This window comes from Lolium perenne, chromosome 3, assembly GCF_019359855.2.
Source record: "Lolium perenne isolate Kyuss_39 chromosome 3, Kyuss_2.0, whole genome shotgun sequence".
NCBI lineage: Eukaryota > Viridiplantae > Streptophyta > Magnoliopsida > Poales > Poaceae > Lolium > Lolium perenne.
This window is the reverse complement of record NC_067246.2, coordinates 176185608-176197237: the sequence shown is the minus strand read 5'-3', so window position 1 is coordinate 176197237 and position 11630 is coordinate 176185608. Positions and strand designations below refer to the sequence as shown.

Below are 11630 nucleotides of genomic sequence, written 5' to 3'. Positions count from 1 at the left end.
GCTTCCGCCAGCTGTTTCTTCAGTTCTGCATTCTCCTGCTTAAAAGCCTGGATTTTCTCCGCCTGGCCCAGTGTTACGCGGCGCTGCAAGGCAATGTTCTTATGCAGTTCATAGTGCAGTGCTTGCTGTTCCTGTAATAGACACAGAGCAGGAGTAAATTCTGGTTACGCTTTAAAAAAGTGGATCCTTTCGAAGCATTATTGCCGGAAAATTCTCCGCCATAACGCTTGGGGGCTACTACAGCACTTTAAAAATCTTCTTCAGTTTAAGTTTCTTTTAAGTATTTAGGTGCTAACTTTTGATTAGTTTCCGCCTACATACTTGGGGGCTACTGGGAAGTACCTTGCGCTTGCAGAGGAGCTGGTCGAGGAACTGGCAGACGTCCCTCTTGAAATCCTGAATCTCCGATGATTCAGCATTAGGCTTCCCCCATGCATTGTTCATCATGGTGTTAAGCAGATCTTGTTCCAGATCCCACTTCTCCACCTCAGTAATTTTATTGAAAAACTTGGTAGCGTATGCCTTGGGGGTGGAGGTAAGGTCGGTCGGATTGCCGAAGTTCTCTGGGAATCCGACGACATCACTAGCCGCAGCTTCAGCCTTCCCTGAAGAATTAACTTCCGCTTCTTCTTGGCCTTGGACCTCGGTTTCTTGAGCAGGTCGCTTCGTGCCGGAGCTTCCTCCGTCTGCCTTCTCGCTACTTACTGGTATAATCTCCGGTGAGGCGGTAGCGGGCGTAGGTGAGGATTGAGCTTTGGGCGGAGAAGGTTGAGGAGTTGCGTGGGAAGAACTTGGTGGAGCTGGAGTTAGAGGACCAACAGCCGGAGATCTCTTCATATATTTCGTGATAGGCTTTTGGATGTTGGTCTGAGTGGTGGTGGTAGTCGGGTTCCTACAAACAAGTGAAGGAGATGTATAAGTAACAAGTTCTACAAAGTCAACAAAGAATCATCGAACTCGGAAACTTACGTAGCGCCGGGAAGGATTGGGCGCGACCTTTTTCCTGCTGTAGTCAGCAGTTTAATGCGATCGCGCTCCGCCTTCCTTGAATCAAGCGGTGGTGGCTTTACACTTTTGGCCTTCTTGGCGGAGGCCTCGCCGCTAGCTCCGGGTTCGGAGCCGGAAGCCTTGGCGCGGGGACGCTTGGTGGGTCGAGGAGTGGCCTTCTTGGGTACTTGCTCCTCCTCCTCCTCCTCCTCCTCGTCCTCCGGATCCTCCTCCGCCGCCTCGCCGCTGACGGGGACTCTGAGTATGTTTCGGAAATTCTCCTCCGCCAAAGTATTGAGCTGGAGAGGAAGAGCAAGGAAAAGTTTGAACACTTCACAAAATGAGAAGTTGAAAATAGCAAAGTACAGATGCGTACCGGAGGACACTGGTTGTTGATGTTGATGTCTTTCACTAATTCCGGGACAGGCTGGCCCTGGCCAATCTTCACAAGAGTTTTGATCCTCCTCTTGAGAGAATCCGCTGGCAGGTCGTGGCGGGTGACTCGGAGTTGATCATCCACCCTGGTGTACTCGCAGATTAAGCGCGAATTATACCTCAGCGGTTGGATCCGGCGAGAAAACAAGCTGAGTGTGAGATTAGTTCCGGTTAGCCCATCATGGACTAACCAAAAAATCCTTCGCGCAACTTTCTCTAAGATCGGGAAGTGAGCAAGGGTGGGGACGAAGCTCCAGCTGTCGAGTTCTTCCGGAGGCTCGTTGACAAACTTGGGCAGCCCGTCATGGACGTCCGGAACTTTGACATTCTTCACGTAGAACCATCCGGCATTCCAGTACCGGACAGACTCGTGGGAAGAATGAGGCGGATACATCCGGCCAGGGCGGAGCATGAAAGTCATGCTTCCGCAGTTCACCATGGCCTTGTCCTTTGTTTCCTTCTTTACTCAGAAGAAAAACTTCCATAGGCGGACGTCGGGGCGAATTCCGAGATGCCCCTCGCAGAGCGTCACGAAATTCGAGAGGAGGAGATATGAGTTGGGACAGATATTGTGGGGCTGAAGACCGTAGGTAGAAAGGATGGAGAGAAAGAACTCCGAGTAGGGGAGGGACAGACCGCGCTCGACCCAAGCTTTAGTCAGGACGCATTCGTCTTTATCCGGCTTGGGGGAGGTGGAGTCTGCCATGAAACTCCAATTCGGAGAAATCATGCCCTCGCTCTGGAGGTCTCTGAGCTCCGAGTCCTTAATCTCGCAAGGCCACCACTGCCCTTTCTCGCCCTCTCTAATCCGGGCCTTGGAAGCCTTCTTCATCTCCGCCTTCTGCACTTTAGCGGCCATCCTGGCTTGGCCTTCAAGTTCCTCTTCGATCTCTTGGAGAGTTGGGATCCGGCCTAATACGTTGCTGGAAGATGCGGAGAATGGTTGAGCTAACTTGGTGTCAGAAATATATGGTGGCAGGAATGCTATGGGTTCCGGACAGCTTGGTTCTAGTGAACTGGGTTCAGGACTATTCGGAGAACTATCAGTACATTTTGGTGAGCTAGGTGACATGCTTCCGGCTGCACCCATGTTATAAGCTAAGCTGAGTAAGCTGGAGCTAGTCTAAGTCTAAACTACTTCTTCTTCTACAAGTCCGACGGACATACCGTTAATGGCGCGGCGGTTCTTCGTCGTGCCGGCGAGGGCGAGGTTGCCGGACGGAGTGCGTTGATCTCCGCTTGACCACAAATCGGCGGCGGATCGGATTTCCCGATCAACCGTGGCGATCTCGGGTCAAGGGTGGCCTTGGAGTGGCGGCGGACGAAGCTTCCCGTGGCGAGCTCGCCGGAGATGAGATCCGGTCGGCGGCGCGGCTGGAGGAAGAAGACGAAGTGGCTAGAGCGGTGAAACGAATGAAGAACTTACGACGCAACGGGTATTTATAGGCCACGCGCGGAGATTTCTGAGCCGGATCCAACGGCGGAAACGGAACAGTCACACCGTTAGATGGTTGCCACGTGTCTTAGGTCAAAACGGTGAAATCGAGGCAGCGGTAACTAGAACTGAGCAGCTCCGAATATTCCAGATGAAGATTTGCATCTGCGAAAATTTAGCGCGGGAAAAAGGGATGTTCAGTGCAACGTGCGCGAAAAATCTGCTGAAGATACCGTTGAAGAAAAGCAAATGATTTCCGGTTGATTAAAGTCGGAAACAAGAAAGTTTTGGAAGCTCTTCAAGATTCTCTTCGGATCCGAGTTGAGTGAAGATGGAAGAATGATGAATCTCGGAGAACTTCGGGGGCTACTATTGTGGGTATACTTTATGGGTATATAACGGCATGGCCTAGATCCGGCAAGCCCGGGTGGCCCACAGATGGTGATGTGGCATGTGGCCCATCGGGCGGCCCAGTTGCTGTAGATCATGAAGGATGAAGTCCAGCCCAGAAGCAGGGAGCCGGATCCCAACCGACCTACGAAGGAGGCCGGATCCGTGAAAGCCCATAAGGTATCCAGATCCAGTATGACATAGATGGAAGGCGGATCCTTGACGTACACGGCAAGACATTGTACCGTAGTTAGGCAACTTGTATTCCGGCTAGGACTCTCCATGTAAACCCTAGATCCGTGCGCCTTTATAAGCGGGATCCTGGGAGCCCTAGAGGCACAACCACAACTCATTGTAACAACGCGAAAGCGCCCATATAATTTCAGACAAGCAGCAGTAGGCCCTGTCATCGAGCAGGTGTTCCGAAGCTGGGTAAATCGCGTACCACCGTCCCGAGGACTCTCCGCCCTACGGCCCCTACTTCTTCTCCCCCTCGTGAGGATCCCTCCTGCGAGGTACCATCGAATAGGCAACGACAATGAGCAACCTCTCTTTGCCATCGGACACCGATAGCGAGGGGAAGCTGCCGGGATGGCGCCATTGGCAGGATAGAACTGCCACACCGAGCAGCTCTAGCTCCCCGCCGACGAACAGCCAGGAGGAGGAGGAGGAGGCCTTCACCGACGACGGCCAGGATGAGGAGGGGGGCGTTGCTGACGACGGCTAGGACGAGGAGGGGGACGTTGTTGCCGACGTCGGCCAAGACGAGGAGGGGGACGCCTTTGCTGACGACGGCAGGACGAGGAGGAGGAAGAGGAAGAGGAAGAAGATGAAGATGCCAGGTGGATACGGCTGGAGGCGGAGTAGACGACCGAGGAGGCGGCGACGGTAAAGAAGGAGGCAAGGGCCCGCACGAAGGCGAAGGCCAAAGGCGCAGGCGAAGGCGTAACAGGCGTGCACCGACGACGAGGAAGATAGCAATGACTACTCGTCGGAGAGGGACACAAACTCCTCGGACGCGACGGCCACTAGCTCTTCCGAGGAGGTGACGAGCAGAAAGTGCCTCCGTGAGGATGACGAGCAAGAAGCGCCTCCAAGAAAGAGAAATAGCTAGTTTAAAAGTTAGTTTGAACATATCTTTCTTTACTATTAATATTGCAGTCCGTACGTCATTACAAATGTTTATGTCAAATATCAGAAGCATCTAGACCGTCTGATCGCCCACAAATAATAATCAACACAGTAGCATAGGTGTGGCAGATAAGGAAGTAAACATTATCTTTTTAGGAGTAAATAGAGAATTTAATTATGGGGTCGCTATAATCAAGGGACAATTAGTCAGGACACGCACATTTATGGAAATCATTAGAAAAACACCAAACCATAATTGTTTTACATGGAAAGCAATCAACCTGCGACATGCCACAATCAGGATGAAATTAACCATCAATCCAAGACATTTTTTTTGCATTTGCACCTCCTCTCGCCTACTCCTCGTCACCACCCACGCGCCCTACGCTCGGGCAATCCCCTGTGCTGCCGCTAAAGGCCCTGGGCCGTCCTTCATTGCCGGCGCCACTAACGACATTGGGCGCGCCATCGCCTACCACCGTGTCGCCTCGGGCCCGGGGCTCGTGCTCTTCGACCGCAATCCGGACAAGCTCGCCGCCGTTGGCGGCCTCGCTGTCAGACTGGAGGCGCTCAAGGGGAGCATCCGGGGTCACGACGACGGCGTGCTCGTCAACAACGCCGATGTCTCCTACCCGTACACCTGATACTGCGGTACTACCACGAGATGGACGAGGATCTCATGCGGGATCAACATCAACGCCGAGGGCGTCACGGCCTCACGGGTCGGGCACGCCAGGCTCCCGCTTATGGTCAATAGGAAAGCGCAACGCTCAACATCGGCTCAGGTGTAGGCATGCTATCAGAAAGAACAATAAAAGAGTCAGCACTTGGTTATATATTTTTTGCCATGTCATCTATAGTCTATTTGTAGTCAGCTCATAAAATAGCTACAATAGTGAGATACTAGTATGAACTACTTTATATGCATATGGTCCACCTTGCAATCTCACAAAGTGCGCACGCGCTGCAGCTGGCTATTATCCTGTAGCCTGCTTCTCTTCTTTCTCCTTTTCTCTCTCATCCAACTCAGCAAAATTATATTATTTTAAATCTTATAGCCTGTTGACTATACCTTATTGTACTTGCTCTTACCTGTGGAATAGAACCTATAATGATACAAGTATGTATATTATATATGTGGCGCAAAATATATGGCTCAGGATATGTGCATATGAACCAATTGTTTGGTTCCAACCAATCAGGAATTCAGTAGCACTTGATTCTTAAGATTGAAGAAGCAAAGATAGTAGTACCAAACAATGAACAATGCATGTATATGCTGTCAGAATTCAGACTTAAACTTTCAATGTGAAGATGAGTGGAAGAACATACGTTTTCCTAATGCAAAATGATCAATACACGTTGCTAGAACAAATCTGTGTAACCATATGTTCTTTTCCCCCTAAATCATTATTTAGACCATGCTAGAACCAAGCTATGTGTGCCAGTTTTTTTGACCTCCTGAATTTTCTTTGTTGGACAGAACTGGGCTCCAAAATAATTTTGCATACACAAATAATACATATATAGATATCTTTGTATGTCTTTATGCTACTACATTTCTCCATGTGCATATCTTTGAGAATGGAGAGCTGATCTAGACGGAGGATGGTAACCCGAGTACTAGTACAGTGCCTCGGGTGGGCGGTGGTGATGGCCGCAGTGGGGATGGTAATGGGGGCGCGGCGGCATGGCCGACTCGGCGTCACTACCCCTACACTCCGAGGGTGCTGGACTTCCTCCCTGGCTCTGGCGGCGATGGTGCGCCCGACGGAAGTTCGTCTCCAACGGGTGGCGGCAGAGGAGGGACAAGTGGCAGGACGCTTGCGTCAGGGGTGGTCGTCGATGCCCCCACCATGGATGGACCACGACGTGCTGGAAAGCGAAAAGCAGCAGGATAGGTGGGCGCTAGGTTAGGGAAAGAAGGCTCAGAAGAATGGTTGTCGCTTCTGGCGCCGACATCCTGCCACTAGCAACGGCTTGCAGTGCAATGGAGCCAATCTTGATGCCGCAAGCGCCGGTCAACATCAGTGGCCAAGCGGAGGTTGAGACATAGTTGCTGGTGGAGGCGGTGAGGCTGGGCGCAGAGGATGGTGCGGTGCTGGAAGAGCTGACGGAGGCAGTGAGGTTGGGCGTGGAGGCCGGTCAATTTTGTTTTTTATTTTTATTTTGTAACACATAATATGCATCAATCAAGTATATGTTTTTGCTCTCACTTAGTTCTTCACAAATTTTCATTATCTGATTATTCTCGATCTAGATAAAAGGAGTGATTCTGGCCTTCTGGGAAGCCACAACATCCTCGAGACAAGTGCATCCTTCTTCGAGGACAATTAGAGAAGATGGCGGATGCTCGAAGTGAAGTGTGGCATCATTGGTGTAATACCGCTATGTGTAGTGACCATCTTTTAAGATCCATACACCACAAGCTATGCAATTTTCACATGCATTATTTTGAACATGCAGAGAGAAAATAAAATTGAAAGCGTCATGTGAAATTTATTGAGTAGAATGCAATGTGATATTTATAGCAACTCACACATAAGCTTTATATGATGCATATATATTATTAATTGTAGATGTTTTGATCAACATATCAAGATTTAAATTTGTGAAGCCGTAGCAAAGGCACGAGCATTGAAGTTTTTTCCTCTAGAAACGTAGGAGGTGCTCGGTTTCCTCTAGAAAACGGCAGTTGCCACTAGCTCCACGTCGGCCCATCTCCCGAGACAAAAGCGGTCGTGCGGCCCGCTGTGGCAAAACTGACCACGTCGCAAGCCCAGAGTCTTCTCAGTAAAGACGGAGGTCAAATCCATTCAGATCAAGTCCTCCGGCGGCCGCACGAGCCACCATGAGTTCCCTCTCGCCGCCACCGCCGCGAGAGCTGCCCGCCGACGCCATACGCGAGATCCTCCTTCGCATCCCCCCGGACGAGCCGGAAAGCCTCGTCCGCGCCTCTCTCGTCCGCAAGTCCTGGCGCCGTGTCCTCACCGACCCCACCTTCTGCCGCCACTACCGCGACTTCCACCGGACACCACCCATGCTCGGCTACCTCTGCAACGACAACGACCACTACTTCAACATCTCCTCCCGCTTCCTTTCCACAGCTGCGTTCTGCCCGCGCCAGCGTCCCGGAGGCGGCTGGAGCGCGATCAGCGCCCGTCACGGCCGCGCCCTCTTCCAAGATACCACTACAAGATCCAATGACCTCTTCCTCTGGGTATGGGACCCCGTCACGGACTGGAAGTTCCGCCTACCCGTGTTCCCGCGTCGCCCCGAGGGTTTTAGCGCGGCCGTGCTGTGCGGCAAGGCCGGCTGCGACCACCGCGGCTGCCACGGCGGGGACCCGTTCTTCGTGGCCATCGTGGGTACCAACGACGACGGGGTGACGAGCGCCCGTGTCTACTCAACGGAGGCTGGTGCCTGGAGCGACATGACCTCCATTGATCACGTGAGTCCCGAATATGGGATGCGATCCAGCGTCCTCGTCGGGGATTCGCTCTACTTCCTCTACGAGCCCAGCACCAAAATTCTGCGCTACGATCTGGCTGGTAGACAACTATCGGTCATCCACCGCCCCAAGGCCTGCGGGATCAACGGTTGTTACTGTAACATTGTCCTCATGGCCACTGAGGACGGCGCGCTGGGATTCGCAGGCGTGCATGGCTCCACCTTTTCCATGTGGTCGATGAGTACTGATGCCAAATAGCACTGGGAGTAACACAACTTGTCCCGCATGTGCACTTAAGTCACGGAAGTTGCAAAATGTGTAAATGAGTCACATAACTTTACTTCCGTGTGCACGCTAGGTCACAAACCGGTCAGCTGTCTGGTTTTGCTAAAATACCGCTCAGAAAATTTGCAGAAACAACCCTTACTATCTCTATATCCTGAAGAAGTCAACCCAGAGTGACCAGCCTGTCCGTGTGGGTCCCACCTGTCAGGCGCGTAGGAAAGAAATAAAATCAAAATAGGTGCAATATGGGGATTTGAACTTGAGACCTGTTGGTCCAGGCTTGCGCACGGAACCAGGACACCACTCATTCACTTCAGTAAAACATGTGGATTACGCCTTATTATAATATATATTCCTGTGCAGAATTAGTTTATTTATAAAAATTTAAAATACAAATTTTAATTCGGAAATACATATACATTGTTATTATGTACGTGCCAAGATGCGGTAAAAAAAATCGTTATGATTTGGGCTGTAGAAAAAAATATCGGAAATACATATACATTGAGAACGACATTTTTTTAGCTTGCTGAAATTTTTGAAACATCCACCTTTCAGTATCAAAATAATATGCTAAAAAATACTTAGCTATATAAATATGTCAAAGATTGGGCGGCAAAATTTTCTTTTGAAAATACGTTGTGTTTTTGGAAATAAAAAATACAAATTTCTAACAAAAATACTCATATATATACTTTATGAATTATTATTTTCAACAGCCCAAATCATAAAAAAAAATTACCGCAACTTATCACGTACATAATAACATTGTATATGTATTTTCGAAATAAAAATTGTATTTTTTAATTTCAAATTTTAAAATATGCTAATTCTCCAGAGTAATAACTAGTATAATAAGTTATAATCCACCCAATGTACCCAAGCGATCAGGTGGTTCGTTGGTTCTAAGCGCCCGCATCTACCTAGTAGGTCTCAAGGTCGAATACCCATCCTGCCCATTTCCATTTTAGTTATTTCGTACACGCCTGACATGTGGGACCTGCCTGTACAGGCTGGTCACTCTGGATTGACTTCATCAGCAATATATATAGTAAGGGTGTTTCTACAAATTTTTAGGCGGTATTTTTTTGAAACCAGACAACAGATCCAGGGAATAGATTTAGTAAGGGTGTTTCTGTAAATTTTCCAGCGGTATTTTTGCAAAACCAAGCAGCATACCGGTTTGTGACCTGAGATGCACACTGAAGTAAAGTTATGTGACTCATTTGCACATTTCGCAACTTCCGTGACTTAAGTGCACATGCGGGACAAGTTGTGTGACCCCCAGTGCCATTTACTCCATGGGTGGAACGCAGAGTCGTCGAGCTTGCGACGGTGCTTCCGCCTCGTGCCCTCCAAGCCAGACCCCTTGTGAATGGCTTCGTAGAGGGCGCGGGCATCATTATCTTGGGGACAAATGAAGAGATATTCACAATTGAGATCAACTCTGGCCGAGTGAAGAAGATATCCAACAGGAGAAGCGCCGCCCTTTATATCACTCCATACACAAGCTTCTACACTCTAGGTACTACTTAATTTGGTAGCATTTTGACATCTTTGCTTTCTTGTTACTATTTGGGAGTCACATTTGCAACTAGATTATCTGGTGGAACTATTGATGCTGGTACATGTTCTCAAGATTGACAAGTGTTTGTCAATTTGCAGACCTTGCCAAGAACGCCATGAAGATGGGCTGATGCATCCAACCGTCAATGTCAACTGGGTCACCGCAAAGAGTAGTAAGATTTTGATTTGGCTTTCTGAGAGTCGGTAGTGCCGTGGTCGTTGCAATTGTAAAACTACTTGTTTGTTAGTTCTGTCATCGTGCACAACTATACTTTTACACTGTGCCGCTTCTGAGATTTTGCAATATTATGAACTGGTGAACGTGCCATTATCCGGGAAAGTCTTTTCTAACGCAACCGGTACCTACCGGACACATATCCATCGTTCAGTTCTTCGTGATTCGTGCTAGGTTCCTTTCCTATATCTAGTGTATATCATATCCATATGATACTTCTCTGAAATCTAAAAGAATTTTTTTGTAAAATCTCGTAATTTTTTTATATAAACCAGGTTTTAGAATACTGTAGATGAAAATTAACTATAATGATTCAAATATGTGTGGAATTTATGTATAATATGGTTAAAATAATAAAATTTTGTTACATTTTTATTTATATCTAAAAAATATCGCATATATATCATATCATGAAAAAATAGGTAAAAAATTGAAGAGAAATTAGCACGAATCACGAGGCACCCTACCGGTCGGATGGTGACCGGTAGGAACCGGCTCCGCCAGAAAATCCTCTCTCGTTGCCATGTGTTTATTTTAGAGCCTTGTCCTGTATTCCCGTGAGCTGGCTCGTTGCCATGTGTTCATTTTGGTTTAACTGTTCTTTTTTTGGCGGGAACGTTTTGGTTCAACTTATCTAGGCTTGACTATGGCTACCTATAACTAAGGAATTGTTGATCTGCTTTCATGATTGCACCTTGCCACTTTGTCATGTAGTTTTTTTTTTTTTTGGCAGAGCAGTTTGCCATCTAGCTAAGTTGTAAAGCATGAACAAAGGCAAGCAGATAGAATTGAACGTTCTGTGGCACAGGCAGATTAGAGCATCCACAATGCAGCAACACTTAGTTAGAATCAACAAAATAAAATAGCAGGTGAAGTGCTCACTCACGCAACGCTGGGCGCTTGGCTGAGACGCTAATTAGCTCTCGCGAACGCATGCGATTTGCTGGCCGCAAGTGAGAAACCACTTGCTGGCCACTGGATTTGGGTCGGGTGCTTGGGATTCTAGTTGGTAGCTGCTTGTTTGGCCAGGATTTTCACCCTGGCGTCGGCAGATAAGAGCCGCAACTGTGTATGTTTTTTTTTAACACGGAGCGCCCCGAAGGGCGTAGAAGATTCATATATTCCAAGCGGTGGGTGTACAATGTTTTACAAAGGTCCTCATGAAATAGAAAAATAACACATAGGCCCCTGGTAAATGCAGAAAAGACCTCACTAAGAAAAGAAAGAATGCAATCAGGTCCTTCTCTATCCCCACCGATGAGCAAGAGACCAGAGAGCCGCCGCCGGACTCCAAGGCGGGGATGGCACCACTTGCTTCAAAGTCGACGAAGAACGCGGCCTCCAATCTCTGAAAGGGCCTCCGATGGAGGTTGAAACGTCGCCAGAAGTCACTGGCATGGATAACGGCAAGCAAAATCGCTGCCGATGTGCTGCTTGAGGAGATTGCTTCAGTAGAACTCCGATACCACTTCCGCACCCTATCCGCCCAGCCTGGCCAGCTCTGCACCGCGACGAAGATATTGACCCGCCATCGGACCCCAAGCACCTGCCACGGACTCGGGGAGGCGAGCGTAGATGATGGCGACGCCAGCGGACCCGGTAGATGAGCTTATTGAGGAAGCCATCCACGGATCGTCTTCTTCCTTCGACCGTCCTCCATGGACGAGCACCGGGAAGGAGATAATCTACGATCTGTTTGCTGCTCACAAGCACCC

General features: G+C 49.0%; 1 protein-coding gene across 1 annotated transcript; it reads left to right on the top strand.

The window, feature by feature from the left end:
• The first annotated feature begins 7229 nt into the window (after window positions 1-7229).
• Window positions 7230-9811, top strand: LOC127339683 (uncharacterized). The gene is made up of 4 exons (XM_051365503.2): window positions 7230-8078; window positions 9265-9295; window positions 9403-9639; window positions 9780-9811. Exons 1-4 carry the CDS (start codon window positions 7230-7232, stop codon window positions 9809-9811), a joined length of 1149 nt encoding a protein of 382 aa, XP_051221463.2.
• The last annotated feature ends 1819 nt before the right edge of the window (window positions 9812-11630 follow it).